Source organism: Pelodiscus sinensis, chromosome 7 (genome assembly GCF_052426305.1).
Source record: "Pelodiscus sinensis isolate ZL-2025 chromosome 7, ASM5242630v1, whole genome shotgun sequence".
Lineage (NCBI taxonomy): Eukaryota > Metazoa > Chordata > Testudines > Trionychidae > Pelodiscus > Pelodiscus sinensis.
In genome coordinates this window covers 59874730-59894353 of record NC_143058.1, presented here as the reverse complement: position 1 = coordinate 59894353, position 19624 = coordinate 59874730, and the positions used below count along the sequence as shown (strand labels likewise).

The 19624-nt window shown below is 40.5% G+C and overlaps 1 protein-coding gene across 1 annotated transcript in view; it reads left to right on the top strand.

Annotated features, from left to right (window-relative positions):
- Window positions 1-19624, top strand: part of ACADL (acyl-CoA dehydrogenase long chain) — a 31925-nt gene that overhangs the window by 9945 nt on the left and 2356 nt on the right. Inside the window, exons 3-10 of the mRNA XM_075933926.2 lie at window positions 385-522; window positions 1938-2102; window positions 3542-3608; window positions 5447-5611; window positions 5927-6028; window positions 11247-11360; window positions 14312-14439; window positions 17617-17703. Coding sequence (XP_075790041.2) covers window positions 385-522; window positions 1938-2102; window positions 3542-3608; window positions 5447-5611; window positions 5927-6028; window positions 11247-11360; window positions 14312-14439; window positions 17617-17703 — 966 coding nt within the window. The remainder of the gene's footprint in view (window positions 1-384; window positions 523-1937; window positions 2103-3541; window positions 3609-5446; window positions 5612-5926; window positions 6029-11246; window positions 11361-14311; window positions 14440-17616; window positions 17704-19624) is intronic.

The window sequence follows — 19624 nt, the reverse complement described above, 5'->3', positions numbered from 1 at the left end:
GTATCGACAGAAGACCATTATATTGACTATTTTTTTTGTTTTGGCTCCCACCTTGGGCTGCAAAAAAATGGGCTGCATGAGGCCCGCATGTCGAGTAGCCCTGCTATGGGTAAATCTGTGATGGCAACTTAATCGTTAATGCACAGACTTGGAGACTACAGATCCTAAGTATGTTGCGTGAGTCCAAGGAGCATACCTCTCCCCAGCTAGTAAAATACATGTTAAATGTTACCTTGTGGTGTTGGTTGGTTTCTGAGACTTAAAGTCTTATTCTTAAGCACTGAAACTTGGTAGCAGCTTTTCGGGTGTAAAGCAGCAGCTGTGGCAAAGCACAAATAGCATGGGGGGCATTCCACTAACTTCTCGTTTCTGTATCCTTTGCAGATGGGAGAAGGCTGGCCAGGTGAGCAGGGAGCTCTGGGAAAAAGCTGGACAACAGGGACTGCTGGGTGTCAACATATCAGAAAAGCATGGTGGAATTGGAGGGGATCTCCTCTCTTCAGCAGTGGTCTGGGAGGAGCAGTAAGTACAAGACCACTGTGATAAACTGGATTGGTATTATTAAAAAACGTGTTTGTACGATTTCCTGATTGCTATCGCAAAGAGAGCATGTTCACAGTCAGTCATAGTTTTTTTTATTCACGGTAATGATTATTTAGATTGCATAGGTGCCCCTTACTTTAGATATTTAGGATGCTTGTTTAAATAGTATTATATTTTTAGGACTGCTGAAAGGGAAGGGAAAATGTTCTCTTCAGACTCATGAGTGATCCGCTAGTTGGCAGTGAAGATACACGCTATAAATAAATAAGAACGTGGATGTCACAAGTTAAAATTGTGTTAGTGGGTTTTGACTGCTTTTATTGTATGTTTATTTCAGTTTGATTCTCTGCTTTTTAAATGTATAAAAATGAACATATAAATCACTGAAACAAAAAACAGGACCCAAGAAAACCAACAATAGAACACCACTTGTCATCACCTACAGCCCCCAACACATTATCAATAAACTACAGCCTATGCTGTTCCAGGATACTAAACTCCGAGAGGCTCTGGAAGACAGACCCATAGTCTCCTATAGACAACCACCTAGCCTCTTAACCAACAACCACAGGACATACCACACTAATACCAACCCTGGTACCTTCCCTTGCAACAAACCCCGTTGCCAGCTTTGTCCACATATTTACTCTGCTGACACCATTATTGGACCCAACCAAGTGAGTTATAAGATCAAGAACACATATTCCTGCGCATCCAGAAATATACTTTATGCAATCATGTGCCGAAAGTGTCCGTCTGCTATGTACATTGGACAAACAGCTCAGACACTTCGCCAAAGGATCAGTGCCCACAAAACAGATATCAGACAGGATCACAAAGAAAAAACAGTTTCTTGCCATTTCAACCAGAAAGGACATTTGTCTCAACGACTTGATTACCTGCATCCTGCTTCAAAGACCTTTTAAGACTTCACTTCAAAGAGAATCCTCTGAACTGTCATTCATGCTTAAATTCGACACTTCACACTCAAATTTGAATAAAGACGCTAATTATCTTACCCATTACAAAGATAGCTTCCCCAATTATCACCTCTAATATCATTAGCTCACAGACATTTACCTCCCCCTCTTCTCCCCCCTCCATCCCCCTTCTGTTCTGAAATTTGATTTGTCCTTTTCATATGTGTTCATTTTTTTTTTATTTGAATCCTTTGGTATATATGGTTGTGACAATTTTCTTCCACTATTTGATCTGAGGAGGTGGGTCTGGCCCACGAAAGTTCATCACCTTATAAACCATCTTGTTAGTCTTTAAAGTGCTACACAGTCCTGTTTTTTGTTTCAGCTGCACCAGACTAACACGGCTACATTTCTACCACTATTCTATATAAATCAGTCACACTTTCTTCTAAAGTTTACTCTTTTCTCTTCAAGGATGTATGTTAACTGTACTGGCCCAGGATTCAGCCTTCATTCAGATATCGTCATGCCTTACATTGCAAACTATGGCTCTAAAGAGCAGATTGAGCGGTTTATCCCTGAAATGTCTGCAGGCAAATGTATTGGTGCTATAGCCATGACAGAACCGGGGGCTGGCAGGTAAGCAAAAAACGATAGGCTTTATACACAGGTTGTTCACCTAATTTCCCTGTGTAAAAAGTCCAAAGGTGTCAGTTACATGACCACTGTATCGATTAGGCAGTAGCCCGGAATAGGTGGATCCACAAAAATAAGCTTGAATTATGGATTGCTGTTTTACAGCTTTGTCATTTCAAACTTTATCTGTTCCAAACTCATGATCTTGCCATCAGTCCTGGGACAAATAGGAGTTTGTATTTGTTTCAGATTGTGCATAAACAGTCGCTAGCCTACTTGATGCATAGACATTCTTTAATGTGAAATGTAATATCTCATTAAGGGAGGCCTGACTTGCTCTACAGCAAGGGAGCTCACGAGCCGCAGCGGCTCATAACCCTGAAAGTACGGCTCACATAGTCGCCCCATGCGCCCCTATAAATGGCTCCTGGCTCCTTGTGCTCACTGGGTGCAGGGAAGCTGTCCAGCGCGGCAAAATGGTGTCAGCCGGCAGGAGCCTGATGTGGCCAAAAAGCCTAACCCATGGTTTTTAAAGGGGCAGTGTCTTTTTTGTTTTGTTTTGTTTTTTAAATCAGCAATTCTGGTGCGGCTCTTCTCATTTTTTCTGCCGCTGTTTCGGCTCTCTTAGTTTAATGGGTCGGCCACCCCTGCTCTGCAGAATGCTTTCTGAATTCCGTAAGAGGGCCTATTTCCTTGTCCCTGAATTGTGTAAAGCATAGAGTTCTCGTTCCGGTGCTATCATTCATGTAGTCTTAAGTGTAGACAATAGGATTATTGAGTAGAGATTACTGATTCAAGGTCATTCGCTTTTGTCTCTGCTCTGCTGAGCAGAAGGGAGCACGAAGCACAATCGGGGAGCTGCACCTTCTATGCTGTGTGTCTGTTGGTCTTAGCAATCGCAAAAGCCTATCAGCATGAGAACTGTAAGCTCACCTCTAGCCATATGTGGAGGCTGCCAAGCTGAGCGGCTCAAATCTGGTTTCTGGGGCAGCTCTAAATTGATGGACCATGTTAACATAAGATGCTGCTGAGCTGATAGATGTTATTTGTGCACATGGTACTTCTGCTGTGAACAGATATGTCACTTTGAAAGTGAAACAGTGACGCGCTGCACTGAAGATGCGGAGGTTCGCCATTCGTGTGTGTGTGTGTCTGTGTGTGTGTGTGTCTGTGTGTGTGTGTGTGTGTGTGTGTATATATATATATATACATATATATATATATAACACTCTTGTTGTTTCCATAGTATTCTCTAGCCCCTTTTTCAGATCTGTGAATCCTATTTTAGTTTTGGACTACAGTTGAGCATAGCACTATCCACGAGGAGTTCTGAGCGCCACACTCCATTATTTTATTCTAGGGATTAATTTTTAAATGTAAACTTCATGCCGCTGTTGGCTTGTTCTCTTAAGTAACTTGCTTTTCTTGCCAATTAATTTTAGTGATTTGCAAGGCATACGGACATACGCAAAAAAGGAAGGAAGTGATTGGATTCTCAATGGAAGTAAGGTATGTGAATGGGTGTGTTCTAACTTATGGTGCTTGGGTACTGAATTCATTCAGTAAGTGAGAGAATTTACTTGATTTTACAGCTGTTTTCACAGCATGTAGTGTTTCTACCCCTTGGTTTTTCCTTTTGTACCAGTTACGTCTTACAGAAGAGTTCACGTTCCCCAGCCATTGGACTTACGCTGACAATTTATGGGTCAATCAGCAGAGCAGACTCTTTCCTTTGCCGCTTTTATTATAGAACGAAAAAACAGCCCAGTCTTAAGCTTTTGCTCTTTTCCTTGACTGGTTTTAGTCAGTCTGCACAATATAGCCAAGGGCCAGACTGTTTCTTAGTTAAGTGGAGTTCGTAGCAGAATAGCCATCCCACGGTTCCCTGTTGGTTGAAGGAAATAAACAGAAGCCTTTACCGCTTCATCACAAAAACTAAATCTTTATTCAATGAGCGTATTGTTCAGTGTATGGGATAAATTCGATATTAGATGCCAACCACATGCCAAGGTGCCATAAGGCTGACAGTGTGTAGCCATCTCATTTAATCCCTAATATAAACAATTAAGATGGTTGAAGTAGGGGATTGTCATTCTAAAAATTTTTTAAATGATGTTGCTGTTAGTTGAAAACTTATAAAACCAGAAACCTCTTAAGAGTTACAGCTCGGTCCAGGTACTTTGGAATATTGGGGTGGTTGATTTAGTAAAATTTTGTTTTAAAAATGAATGGTAGTTGACCGCATAGTTTAGTAATTAAAAAGGGAGACCCAGGGAGTTGAATTCTGTTCCTGTCTCTTCCACTAAGTCACTTCTTTACTTTTAAGAAAATTATATCATCCTAGGCCTCAGTTTCCCTATTTGTAAAGTGGTGGTGATTATCCTTGCCTGTATGGTAATGCTTTGAAATCTTTGGATGAAAGCACAAAGTAGTAACAGTATTTTGATGTCAGTACATTTCAAAGATTCTTCCTCCGATGTGACTTGCCTGTTATTTTTAGGCATATTTATAGGCTAAATCTGTGTATGTTTGCAGAGACTAGCAAAGTGGAGCTTTGTCCAGATTGTGGCTTTTGGTCATTGCAATAATAAAATAATAAAACTGTAAGTGTTTATGTGTACTTGTCCATAAGTATGTAAAATATATTTAACTAGATAATCGATTGCATGCCTGAACCTAGGCAAGACAAGGCAGTTCATCCTTTTTCAGTTGGCATGGGAAGACATCTGAGCAATTTTTATACTTGGTATGTCTGTACCCATGTTCTGCCTGTTGTTCTCTATGAGAATTTGACTTTTAAATAGATGATACAATGAAGACAACTGTAAGTTTCTATCCATTTTGGCATGCATCAGTGTTTAATTCAATGATAAATATGGGTCGACAGCATGTTGTACAGAATTATGATTTGCTATAGTAATGAAGACCCTCCCAATAATGAATCTTTATAATAGAGATGAGACTGAATTAAAAATCTGAATTTAAATTCCTCTGAACTCTAGGAATGTTTGGAATAAACAAATACAAATATGGTTCCTTTTCTTAATCTGCCCTCTCTCTTTATAATGGGTCAGAGTAGACCCTAGCACTCTTTAACTTCGGGGTATTCGTAGACCAGATCCGACTTATGCTGCCCGAATCCATCTCTCCTTTATAGCATCTGTTCAGAAGCACGTGCTATATGCATCTGGACTTTTTAAACCTTTTGGACACTTACTTACAGCTTTCCTCTCTTGTATACTGTTCATTTGTAGAAATATGTGACAGTTCGTGTACTGCTACTTTGTAGTCTTTCTAGCTACCTGCCAGCTAACATGCAGCTCTAATCCGTCTTGGTTTTCTTCCAGGTATTCATCACTAATGGCTGGATGACTGATTTAGTGATTGTGGTTGCTGTTACAAACCGTGAAGCCCGCTCCCCTGCCCATGGGATCAGCCTTTTTCTGGTGGAGAATGGAATGAAAGGATTCATCAAAGGACGCAAGCTAGACAAAATAGGCCTGAAAGCACAGGTAAGTCATACAAGCCTTACCATATGTGGGACTTTGAGGCAGTCTAAAAGGACTTGCTATTCCCTGGGGTATTCTCAGTAAAGATCAAAGGTCGCTATAGTAATACTTCCCCGTTTATAGTTTTAACTGCCAGAGCAGGATATTCTAAATTAGACTGAAAGGTTGAGTTGCGGTTGAGTGGAATTTATACTGAAAGCAAACAGCCTCCAGTGAATATATGTAATTTGGGCTGTTGAAGTTAAAAATTGGAGAAGAGGAAAATCTGAGGAATAGAGTGTTTGACCTCACCGGGATTTTATTTAAAACCACTTTTAGGACACAGCAGAGTTGTTTTTTGAAGATGTACGTTTGCCAGCCAGTGCCTTGCTTGGACAAGAGAACAAAGGGTTCTACTATTTGATGAGAGAGCTCCCTCAGGTAAGGCTGACACAAACCCACACTGTGCGCAGGAAAAGCCCAGACTTTATTTTGGTCTTAGCTTGGAATTGACACCTACAGTTTATGGATTATGCTGAGACTCCTCAGTCTCAGCGATAGGATGCTTACAGCTGCTGTCTGCTGATACTTTATTTATTTTTTTGTGGTAGGAATTGTGCACTACAAATCGAAATGAAGCATCTTGGAGTGTCAGTGAAATCGCTTGCAATCTAATGGTTTCTATTCACATAATGTTGTTATCTACAATATGAGAATTTGTTTGCTTGTGAGCAAGCGAATGAGTCTGTCTGTGAGTCTGTTTATTCAAGAACTCCTCACAAACAGTAAGAACTAGAACCACCAAATTCAGCAGGCAGCTTCCTCTTCTCATAAATTAAAGCAAGGTCAGGGTTCAGTCCTCCAGGGCATGGCAGAAGAGGCTAAAGCCCCTTTTCCGATTCATATAGAAAAGAATTCTGCCTAGAGGTAAGAGCTAGGACCACCAAATCCGGTGTGTAGCTTCCTCTTACCATAATGTAAAGCAAGGTAAGCAGGGGCGGCCCGTGAGCCTAGGCAAACTAGGCAGTTGCCTAGGGCGCTGCCGGCCCGGGCACCGCGTGATTACGTCATGGCCATTTACAGCCGTGCAGGCGGGGGCGCCGATCACACCTTCCGCCTAGGCGCCAGCTGCCGCAGCCGGCCTTAGGCCGCTCCTGAAGGTAAGGTTGTGTGGAGGAAGAGCGAAATGGGATGGGTGCAGGAGGGGGTGAGGGCTTTGGCTGGGGAGGAGACGTTTGGGTGCAGGAGGGAGCTCCAGGCTGGGTCCAAGGGTTTGGAGTGCAGGAAGGGGCTCAGGAGAAGGTCTGGGTGGGAGTGATGACCAGCCAGCACTGTTCCCGTATGAACATGTGTTCTAAGCCGTGCAGAACAGAGACAGAATCATCAGGCAGGTGAACAGGTCTGGCTGGGGGCATGCTCCCTCCGACTCCAGCTAGATCTGCCCCAGGCTTCTACTCTCCAGGCACCCTTTAGGGAGGGTGGGGGGCTGCAGTTCCCCTGACTCCCCCCATTCATAGGGGAACTGGTCATCACTACCTCCCAGACCTTGTCCTGAAACCCTTCCTGCACTCCAAACTCTTGGCCCCACCCTGGAGCTCCCTCCTGCACCCAAACATCTCCCCAGCCAGAGCCCTCACCCCCTCCTGCACCCATCCCATGCCTCAGCTGCAGCCCCTTCAGGCACTCTGAACCTCTTACTTGCCCCACTCTGGAGCCTGGGGGGTGCCCACAATCTTAATAGTCTCAAGCCTCCAGAAAAATGAATATAGCCCTGAGTATAGGTAGGTTGAGTGAAGAGGGTTTTTTGTTTTTGTTTCTTTGGGGGGGCTTGTGTGTGGCCCCGGACGGATTTTTCTGTGGGTCAGTGGCCCCTGATAGAAAAAAGGTTCCCCACCCCTGGAATACATGTATCAAGTTTTCACACCTGATTTCAAGACCAGATTTCTCTATCAATAGCACTGGTGTGAAGAACATAAGATTAGAACAGGTTTTTTTTTTTTTTTTTAATAAAATGCAACAAACAACTGTGGTATCATCTCAACACTTGTTCACTCAGCTCAATAGTTGTAAATACTCTCTTTTTGCCCTTTATAAGCCTCTTGGTGCAGCGTTGACTCTTTTTCTTCTAAAGATTAATGCAAATGCACCTGCAGCTCTTCTGCCAGTGGAATATCATAGAATAATAGGACTGGAAGGGACCTCGAGAGGTCATCGAGTCCAGCCCCCCGCCCTCAAGGCAGGACCAAGCTCCGTCTACACCATCCCTGACAGATGTCTATCTAACCTGTTCTTAAATATCTCCAGAGAGGGAGATTCCACCACCTCCCATGGCAATTTATTCCAATATTTGACCACCCTGACAGGAATTTTTTCCTAATGTCCAATCTAAACCTCCCCTGCTGCACTTTAAGCCCATTACTCCTTGTCCTGTCCTCAGAAACCAAGAGGAACAAATTTTCTCCTTCCTCCTTGTGACACCCTTTTAGATATTTGAAAACCGCTATCATGTCCCCCCTTAATCTTCTTTTTTCCAAACTAAACAAGCCCAGTTCATGAAGCCTGGCTTCATAGGTCATGTTCTCTAGACCTTTAATCATTCTTGTCGCTCTTCTCTGTACCCTTTCCAATTTCTCCACATCTTTCTTGAAATGTGGCGCCCAGAACTGGACACAGTACTCCAGCTGAGGCCTAACTAGTGCAGAGTAGAGCGGCAGAATGACTTCACGAGTTTTGCTTACAACATACCTGTTGATACAACCTAGAATCATATTTGCTTTTTTTGCAATAGCATCACACTGTTGACTCATGTTCAACTTGTGGTCCACTATGACCCCTAGATCCCTTTCCGCCATGCTCCTTCCTAGACAGTCGCTTCCCATCTTGTATGTATGGAACTGATTGTTCCTTCCTACGTGGAGCACTTTGCATTTCTCTTTATTAAACCTCATCCTGTTTACCTCTGACCATTTCTCTAACTTGCTAAGGTCATTTTGAATTATGTCCCTATCCTCCAAAGAAGTTGCAACCCCACCCAGTTTGGTATCATCTGCAAACTTAATAAGCGTACTCTCTATCCCAATATCTACATCATTGATGAAGATATTTACCAGTATGGGTCCCAAAACAGACCCTTGCGGAACTCCACTTGTTATCCCTTTCCAGCAGGATTTAGTACCGTTAACAACAACTCTCTGACTACGGTTATTCAGCCAATTATGCACCCATCTTATTGTGGCCCTATCTAAGTTATATTTGCCTAGTTTATCAATAAGAATATCATGCGAGACCGTATCAAATTCCTTACTAAAGTCTAGGTATATGACATCCACCGCTTCTCCCTTATCCACAAGGCTCGTTATCCTATCAGAGAAAGCTATCAGATTAGTTTGGCATGACTTGTTCTTCATAAACCCATGCTGGCTATTCCCTATCACTTTATTACCTTCCAAGTGTTTGCATATGATTTCCTTAATTACCTGCTCCATTATCTTCCCTGGGACAGACGTTAAACTGACCGGTCTGTAGTTTCCTGGGTTGTTCTTACTCCCCTTTTTATAGATGGGCACAATATTTGCCCTTTTCCAGTCTTCTGGAATCTCCCCTGTCTGCCATGATTTTTCAAAAATCATAGCTAAAGGCTCAGATACCTCCTCTATCAGCTCCTTGAGTATCCTGGGATGCATTTCAGCAGGACCTGGTGACTTGCTGACATCTAACTTTCCTGAGTGATTTTTAACTTGTTCTTTGTGTATTCCATCTTCTAAACTTACCCTCTCTCTGCTTGTATTCACTACGTTAGGCACACCTCCAGACTTCTCGGTGAAGACTGAAACAAAGAAGTCATTGAGCATCTCTGCCATTTCCAAGTTTCCTGTTACTGCTTCTCCCTCCTCACTAAGCAGTGGGCCTACCCTGTCCTTGGTCTTCCTCTTGCTTTTAATGTATTTATAAAAGGTCTTCTTGTTTCCCTTTATGCCTGTAGCTAGTTTGAGCTCATTTTGTGCCTTTGCCTTTCTAATCTTACCCCTGCATTCCCGTGTTGCTTGCCTATATTCATCCTTTGTTATTTGTCCTAGTTTCCATTTTTTATATGACTCCTTTTTTATTTTGAGATCATGCAAGATCTCCTTGAGCTGGTCTTTTGCCATATTTTCTGTCTTTCCTACACAGCGGAATTGTTTGCTTTTGGGCCCTTAACAACGTCCCTTTGAAATACTTCCAACTCTCCTCAGTTGTTTTTCCCTTCAGTCTTGCTTCCCATGGGACCTTACCTACAAGTTCTCTGAGCTTATCAAAATCTGCCTTCCTGAAATCCATTACCTCAATTGTGCTGGTCTCCCTTCTATCTTTCCTTAAGATCATGAACTCCTATTATTTCATGATCACTGTCCCCTATACTGTCTTCCACTTTCAAGTTCTCAACTAGTTCCTTCCTATTTGTTAAAACCAAATCCAGAACAGCTTCTCCTCTGGTAGCTTTTTCAACCTTCTGAAACAGAAAGTTGTCTCCAATGCAGTCCAGAAACTTATTGGATAGCCTGTGCCCCGCTGTGTTAGTTTCCCAACATATGTCTGGATAGTTGAAGTCCCCCATCACCACCAAATCTTGGGCTTTGGATAGTTTTGTTAATTGTTTAAAAAAGGCCTCATCCACCTCTTCCACCTGGCTAGGTGGCCTGTAGTAGACTCCTAGCATAATATCACCCTCGTTTTTTACCCCTTTTAGCTTAACCCAGAGACTCTCTACACAGCTATCTCCTACGTTCATCTCCACTTCAGTCCAAGTGTGTACATTATATTATAGACAGACTTCGTTCTCAAACTATTTCATAAGAAAATTGAAAAGTAGAAGCATTTTGTAGAACCCAGAATGAGTCATTATTAGTAGAACTGAACATAGTTGATCAGTTAATGCATGTTTGGAAGAGCAAAGGAAACTTAAGATACCAAAATCATGACTCTGCTTTTTCATAAAGCAAAACCTATGGCTTTGTAGTTGCATCATCTAACAGAAATGAGGTTTACTTAATTTTACACTGTCAAATATGAGACCTACTGTTTCACTGTACAAATTCCATACAGTATTTAGCTCTTTTAAAGAAAATATTTCAGTGGTTTGAAAAAAAATGCTCATAAGTATGCCTACAATAATGAACCAGATTATTTAAGATAAAAACAATTCCTTAGGACATGGATTTTAGTTTAAATGTTTTCATAGTTTATGAGCATGGGAAGAAAATTATAAACTTGTCAATGTATTTAGACAATGTCCTTCAAAAACTTGTTTAAATTACTCTTTCATTTGAACTGAAAGATTAAAACTAAACTACTGACAAATTTGAGCCAAACTGTTTCCATTGAGTCAGTAGGGGTATTACATTTCACTTTCAGATTTTTTTCCTTTTCTGTAGACTTGCTTATGCAACTTTGGAATGTCACTAAGAACTTTTAAAATCAGGACCCACAAAGACAGTTGTGTCCATTACAGTGACAATATTTTCAATTATGCAGCATTGTTAAAATGTTAATGGAACAGATAAAAACAAACAAACAAACAAAACAGACATAACTAAACTTTTGTTTCCCAAGCTCTGTGTGTGGGGGGGGGGGAAGGGGGGGTCGGAACTCTCAGATTCTTTATCACTTCTGTGTCTCAAAGGAAAGGCTGTTGATTGCTGATATGGCACTTGCAAGCTGTGAATTCATGTTTGAAGAAACAAGGAATTATGTTAAACAAAGAAAAGCCTTTGGGAAAACAATTGCACATTTACAGGTAAGCTTAAACCAAGAAAAACAGACAAATCCTTTTGTGTCTACCTGCATCTTTCTCCATTACAGATGCATGTAATATGTAACTTTCATTTCAGCAGAGGTGTTAGGTGACCACTGGCCTGTTTTCAGAGATTCAGAAGTTGGAGTAGGAACAATGACTCTGCTTTCTCTCCCGCGTTCAGTTTTAATTAAACATGACTAAGTACTCTTACGATACCATTGCTGCGGCTGCTTTTAGATTTGTAGTTAACAATGCATTGCTGACTTGGTATATGAATATATAGTGAAAATAGTTTTATTTATAAAGTTGTAGTTTACATTCTGAGGCTCTGACCCTACAATGCATTGTTTTGGATGGACTTCTGCCTCCAAACTGAGTCCTGTTGGCTTGGGTGAACTTCCAGACATGATGGTCTACCAGTGCATTGCAGAGTTTCAGGGCCTACCCGAGATTGATACTGCACAAGTTTTTCACAGCAGGGACCTTGTCTAATGACTGTGACGTGTTAAACAAAAAAATTGCTTTATGTTGTTGTCAGTTTTATGTATATTCCTCAGCTGTGAAGGAACTAAATGCGTAAGACTCCACATAAGAAGTTATAGATTGTCCACAGTACATATTATCCTTTTGCCATTAATGAGATTTAGATGAGAGTTTGGGGTCTATGGCAAGTCCTTGTTCAGAATCATGAAAACATTCTGCTTCTCACAGTAGCTTTCTTTAACCAGGATAACTTTTGCTAACCAGATAGTAATACAGACTCTGGGATTCTTCATGCTATTTTTTTTTCTTAATGCAAGACTGATCTTATGCGTTTCAATGTAAACATTAGGTAGGGGGCTATTCTGAAAACAGAATGTTAAACATTTTAAAACATGTTAAGCATTTTTATGTTCCAACGTTTCGTGTTACATAGAAACTGAATGAATTATATAGGTTGGAGGATGGTAGACTTTTTATTACTTGAAATGTGTCCTTGAGATCACAGTATAAATGGCAAGATTCCCAGGCAAGATTCCCAGTTTTGATCCTTTTCCTGTTATGTCAAAGGCAGACCTCCCTTTGAATTCACCAGGAGCAGGAGCAGACCTTTAGACACAAGATGTCTTAAGTATCTATTCATAAAATTTCCAGGTCTGATTTAGCATTTCTAGTTTCTGTACTTAGCACTATGAAAATAACTCTTTCAAAAACTATAGCTAGCTTTAAAGCAGGATAACTACTGTCCAATACACTTTATTTTTAAAGGTATGTTATCGAAACATTATCCATTGTTTGCATCTCTGTTTCCTTTTATTGCTGATTGCTAAAATATGTGTACAGTTCAAAAGCTGCCTGCTGTCTTGCCTAATTTATTTATTACAAGGTTTGAAATCAGCCTTCTATTTTTTTCTGTAGCTTGGATGAAGGGAAGGATGAAGCCCACTGATAGAGTAGTTTAAGAACTTGAGAAAAGACTTGTAGGCTTGTCTTTTTCATTCCCTCTGCCAGCATAAAGGCCTACTACCACATTGTTGAGTTCTTGCACAGACTAGCTTTATATAATGCTACAAGTGGATTTCTTCTTTTTTTCCCACGGTATAACAGATTTCAGTGCTAGGAAACTTCCCCTGACAGCCAGTCTTGTTCAGTAGTATCTTTACTACTCGTATCTCTTTGCACCTCTCTTCTCCCTCTGTGCCTGAATTGTAATTATTCTTTAATAAAAGAAAATGGAGAAATACTTTTTTAATTGTGATATTATTCCTTTAAAATAATTTTTGCATTTAAGAAAATAGAATTGGTACTTTATAGAACTGCCAATAAACTAGGGAAATTACTTTATGCAGTATAGTTGTACTTCTATCAATTCCAGAATATTAGAGTGACAAGGTGGGTGAAGAAGTTGGTCCAATAAAAGATTACCACCTCACCCACCTTGTCTTTCTAGGGCAGTGTTTCCCAATTTCATTTGGCAACGCAACCCTTTTAAACTTGAAAGAATTTTGCGGAACCCCTAATAACAGTCTAATATATGGAGCTGGAAAAGTAAACCACAAATAAGTTAGGATGATGATAAACAAATGCTAAACAGGGTCATGAGATCAACATTTAGTTTAATTGCACAAATTTAAAAATAAAAATCACATAATTTTTTAAAATAAAATATTATTGTAATGGAATTTTCTCATGGAACCCTTATTTTCACTTCGCCGAACCCCAGAGTTCTGCGGAACATCATTTGAGGGAAACTGTTCTAGGGAAATTACTATCTGTTTGGAGTAGAAACACATTTTTAACAGAAGGGGGAGCTCAGGTTGCTAAAGCTTTCAGTAAAGGGCCAAGGGCCAATAGATTATACTAGTGTACTTGGCAATCTATGAACTCAAACATCTCGTTTGTTTATTTTTAAAGAAGAAAACATATTCTTCTGGGGGGTTTAAGATCAGTGGTTTAAGCATTGGCCTGGGTTGTGAGTTCAATCCTTGCAGAGGCCATTTAGGGATTTGGGGCAAAATGTGTTAGGGATGGTACTTGGTCCTGCTGTGAAGGCAGGGGACTGGACTCAATGACCTTTCAAGGTCCCTTCCAGTTCTAGGAGATAGGCAATCTCTATTAATTTAATTTATATGTCTTTGTGAGTCACAGACCAAAATCTATAGCTTTTCTTTAATTCAGAAGTCCCTTGACTCTAAGCATATCCTATTTGATTAGACTGGCAGAAATGTGAGTCCATTAAAATAAATGGAAATTAAGCTGCTTTTTGTTTTATAGAATTCCAGCTGTTGTATTGGCGTATCATCTTTGCTGCAGTGATGTTTCCTTTGTGTACATCATTTCTTGTTTGTTTGGTTTTTTTTAAAGCATTTTCTTGTAAATACCTTATTGGCATCTTTTCCTTCACTGGTTTGTTTTAAAATATTTCCTAATTTTTAAATACAAAACATTTTTTTCCTCCCAACAAAAATCAGACTGTGCAACACAAGTTAGCAGAACTGAAAACTCAGATTTGCGTGGGCAGGACATTTTTGGACAGCTGTCTACAGCTGCACCAGGAGAAATGTCTGGACTCCTCCACAGCTTCCATGGCAAAATACTGGTATGCATGTTAAAACAATTTAAAAATGTTACTTTTTTGAACTTTTCTGGGCTCTATCATTATAAAATGGAGGCAACCAACCCAAATTTTTAGCCCCAAAGTTAACATTACATTTGACTAAATCTTTGTTGGCATTTAACATCAGAAATTATTTGCCTAAACTTATAGTGATGTATGTGGTATAAATCACAGAGATGTACACTGAACATTGGTAAATCAAATAATTTCAAAATTAGTTACTTAATGTTGGCTTTGAGGATAAAATGTTTCTTAAGCAATGCGATCCAAATTTAACTTTAATAGTTTCACCTGAGAATTATTTTACTGATTTTTTTTTTAAAATAATCGTATAGCTGAAAAAGTTTAAAAATCAGAGCTTGATCTTACTGAGATTCCCTTGCATCATATTTACAAATTATGAAACTATTTTTGGATGTAATATTTGATAAATCTTGACATAAGTAGGTATTAGACTTAGTTCTCAGAAAATGGCTATCTGGTTTCAGGAAAGAATAATTAGCTACCTCTTTATTGCTGGTGCTGAGATTGAGCTGTTTTTCCTTTCCATTTTATTATTGGACAGAAAAAGCCCCAGGAAATTTTTTGCAGTTATGTATTAACTTATGTTTATCCAGACAAAGTTAGACAAGTGGAAACATTTAAGATCCTGGTGCCAGATTAAGTTATCTGTAAAAATGGGAAAAAATGAAGACGAGAAAGTGACAGAATATTTTGTCAAAAATGTACAAGTTTTAATCCTTTCAAACATTATGCATAAAATGCCAAGGGAATTCAGATAACATTTACATTAAAAGAAAGGATTGATTGTTTATTGGCATAGGCTACATCAAAATAACTAGTACAGAAGAAGAGGCATTCAGCTTTGTGGAGAAGTCTATAACTAATGCCAGCCTAATTAATACACACGTCCATCCATGGATTTTCCAAAGCACAAAACTTGCAAAATCACCAAAATTCTTATATCTACCATATGTAGCACCCTTGTCCATATAGATAACTAGTAGCAGATGTAGGCTGCAGCCTAACAGGGGGAGGGGAGCAGTCCCTGGCCTGCTCCGGGGGGGCCTTGCTTGGGGCAGTGACCACCCTGTCCTTCAGCCTGTTGTGGGGGCAGTGCTCTGTGGGCTGGCCCCTCCACAGCCTGCAGGCTGCCTGGAGCGGGGGTGAGGCTCTGCGGGCTGCCCCCTTCTCCAACCTCTCCGCTGCTCCCTACTGCCTGCAGGCTGTCTGGGGAGGGACCAGGCTCTGGAAGCTGTCCCTCCTCCAGCTGCCTCCCTGCAGGCTGTCTTGGAGAATAGGTAAGTCTTGGGGCTGCCCCTGACCTGCAGCGCACCTCCCCTCACCCCCACAGTTTGCAGGCTGTCTGGGGAAAGCCAGGCTCTGAGGGTCCCCACACTCCCCAGCTGCCCTCCCTCCAACAGCCCTTCCTGCGGCCTGCAGGCTCTCCCGGGCAGGGTGGGGCGGAAGGACTGGCTCCGGGTTTAGGGCAAGGAAGCTTCTCACCTGGTCTGGCGGTAGGCATTATGACAGAGTCCCAGCCCTGCTGGCTACTCTTTGTGTTTCTGCTGCGCCCTGTGACCACGCTGAGTATCGCGTTCCTCTTTTCTGTGCTTCTCCCTCTTCCCCCTCCCTTTCCATGTTGTCTGAAACAGGCCCATTCCCAGCACGACTAAACCTCGACTTTGGTTTAAGTTCAGGTGAGAGGAAGCTCCATACCAAATGTGGTGGTCCTAGCTCTTACAGTTTAGGAGGAGTTCTTGATCAGACGGACAAACAGATGGGCAGACGCACACATATAGAAGATAGATGGCATTTTTGTAATTTTTCCACAAAGCTTAAATAGGTTTAAAAATTGCTTGAATAGAGAAATTGCTTCTTTCTCTTGCACCAGTATGCTGCACTTCATTTGACTATACAGTAGTTCATGTCCTTACTTCCTTTCTTAAGATTTAACCAAAATGACTATTGTTGAGGTAATGTTTCTTTAAATAAAGTTTAAAAAAAGCATTATGCATCTTTACAGCTGTTGAAGTTTCTGTGTTTTATTGTGATGATATATTTACAGTATTTAAATCTGAAAATCTATTTTGAGTGGATAGTTTAATCAGGATATTTTAGGGTTAAACGTGGTATATAATTGAAGGAAACTGCAATGGAGCAAGCTTGAGGAGAGAATTTCATGAACTCTTACAGAAAAAGGAAATTGATTTGACTAATTATTTTTCATATTTCTTTTGCTATTGTTGAACTTACTTGTTTGAACAGTATTTTTTCAATGGCCTAGCTGTTACTTTTTGCTTGATCCCAAAGTGCAGTCAAAATCCTGTGGGGTTTTATAAAATTTGTATTTGAGTTTTTGATATAACTGCAAGCATGCAGTGTTTCAAAAGAGAAAATGCAGGAAACGAATTATAAATCCCATGCTGTCTTGGATAAGGAAGTATACTAGATTCTGCTGGTAAAGTCCACAGAAATTAATATCCAGACAGTTAACAGTGGAGAGGGGGAAAATACTGGAGCATTGATTAGCTAGCCATATTAAAGTGCAATGTTGAGATTCTTACCATTGAAAGAGGCATCATCTGATATTATTGGTGTACAGACAGTATCCCAGTGTGTTGGCAAAGGGAAAAAAGCTGTGAACAAGTAACATGACTTCACTGAAGTATCTGACGGAAGAATACCCACTGTTTTAAAAATAAATCTTTGATAATTGGCATATACAACATGAAAGCAAAAAGTAAACAATCATGTCTATATTTGAAAACCCTCCTCTGAAAATTTCTGAAAGAAAAGCCAAATTGTTGAATGTTAAAGTTAAAACATTTGTCAGTTATTGCTTCTTTCTCATCCTCTTTATAAAAAAGTCCAAACTTCATCACAGTTCATCATGGTAATTCCTGACATAGTAGGGGTATGGATATTATATGTAGAGCCCTACACAGATTAAAAAGATTGTACTTGCAAAAATGAGCTGTGGATATCTGCATCCACATGTGCATATATAAAGCTGATCTCTGTGGATTTTCAGGGCTCTAATTATATGTAAAACAAGTCTGATAGTTAAATGTTTATTTTACATACTAAATCTATAAAGTAGTGTAGCATACATGCTTCAAAACCAACCTTCTGTTTTTGCTATACTTATCATTTTAGGGCTTCTGATCTCCAAAACAGCGTGGCTGCTCAGTGTGTACAACTCCATGGAGGATGGGGGTACATGTGGGAGTATCCAATTGCAAAGTAGGTGTAACACTTCAGTCCTGAATGATAAAAGATTAAGGTCAAATTAAAAGGTGATATTTTCTTCACAATTATTTGTAAACTGGAAGGGAAATGACTCTCTACTAACACAAAGCAGTTTACAGATATACATAAAGAAGATATCTTGGTGTAGTTGGTTTTACTGTTTCCTCTGTATAATCAGGTAGGCAGCTTTTCCTCTTGTTTGTCTCTCTCTCAGCAAAAAAATTAAGTGAATCATTTAAAAAAAAGTCTTATAGCAAAACCATCTGAAAAATTGCAGGACTTTAGGGCAGATGAATTGTCAAATTGCTTCTAACTCACATTTTTAAAATTAAGCTGATTTAAAGTTGTCGTCTGTTTAACAGCAGGTGACATTGGTGCCTCTTTAAAGTAACTTTTTTCTTTTAGGGTACATCTACACAGCATGCTAATTTCGAAATAAGCTATTTCAGAAATAGCTTATTTCGAAATAACATGTCTACACTACAGGGAAGCCTCAAAATTAGTCCAAGGCAGGTTTCCCTAATGTGGATGTGCTACCTCGAATTAGAGCCCCAGGAGGCACTGGGGAGCAATTACTTTGAATGGCCCTGGGGAGGAGCTATTTCGAAATAGCAGCAGTGGAGCGTCCACACTACGACTATTCTGACATCACTATTTCAGAATAAGCGTTATTCCTCACGGAAAGAGGTTTACAGATTTTGAAATAATTTCAAAATAACGGATGGCTTATTTCGAAATAACAGAATTGCTGTGCAGACGCTTTCGTTGTTCCAAAATAATGACTGTTATTCCGAAATAATGCTGCTATGTAGATGCACCTTTCATTATTGTGCAAAGTAGCCATCCATTGTGAGTAAATAGCCACTCTAGAGTTCACTGAACTCCGCTTTAGTATCTGCATATCTAACAACCCAGTGCAAGTTTGTAGGGCCCCTGTTATGTACTGGGGGTAGCTGCCTGGCAAGGTGTTTGTTTGAGTTTTTAAATGTTGTGGAGCTGTGGGAGTCTTACATTTTCTTGAATAAAGAATTTTAGAGTGACTTTTTAGGGAGAGTTGCGGTTGTGATTCCGTGCTTATTGCTTCACAGAGTGAAATTAGCAAGGGATTCTTATCTGTTTCCCTAGGCTGCTGCCCGGGTACAGTATGTTCAGAAGCACTATTCACTCCCCACACTCCCCCTGGGAGTGTGAGGAAAAGGGAACTGGATGACTTGGGGATCATATTGGGTTCAGACACCAGTTGAAATGAAGCATAGTGCTTAAATCTTTAACCAGCTGTGTGAAATGAATTGGTAGTTTCAGACCATTTCCGGGGGCACAAATACTCACCTTTCAGAAAGACTCCACAGCACAAGAAGAAGCCCAGTCAGCAAGGAATGAGTGTGGCTATCTTGGAATTACTGTCTTGGATCTAGAGGTGCTCTCTTTCTCAGGGCAAACACACATACTAGTAAGGCAGTGTGGGTGAGCTTACAATGCATATGTGGTATATGCATTGTGGGCAAATGGAGGGTTTCAGTCCTCGGAGATGTTAAATCAAGCTCTAAATTAGCTTTAATTGGGAATAGGAGGATATAATAAAAGACTTGAGAAAGGGAGAGCAAACACCAGGATGTATTGTTTTGCAGACTGTAAGAAGATGTTGTTTTGAATATAAAAAAGGAAAGAGGCACAGAAAAATAATAATAAAAAAAAAAGTTGCAAGGTAGCCGATGGAAAAGAAACACAGAAAAAAATACAGGCAGTCCCCGGGTTACATGGATCCAACTTACATCGGATCCCTACTTACAAACGGGGTGAGGCAACCCCGCACTAGCTGCTTCCCCCCAGCAGACCAAGGAGACGCGAAGCTAGCGCTCCCCTCCCTCCCCCCCCCCCCCCCCCCCCGCAGACCAGGGAGATGTGGAGCGGCTTT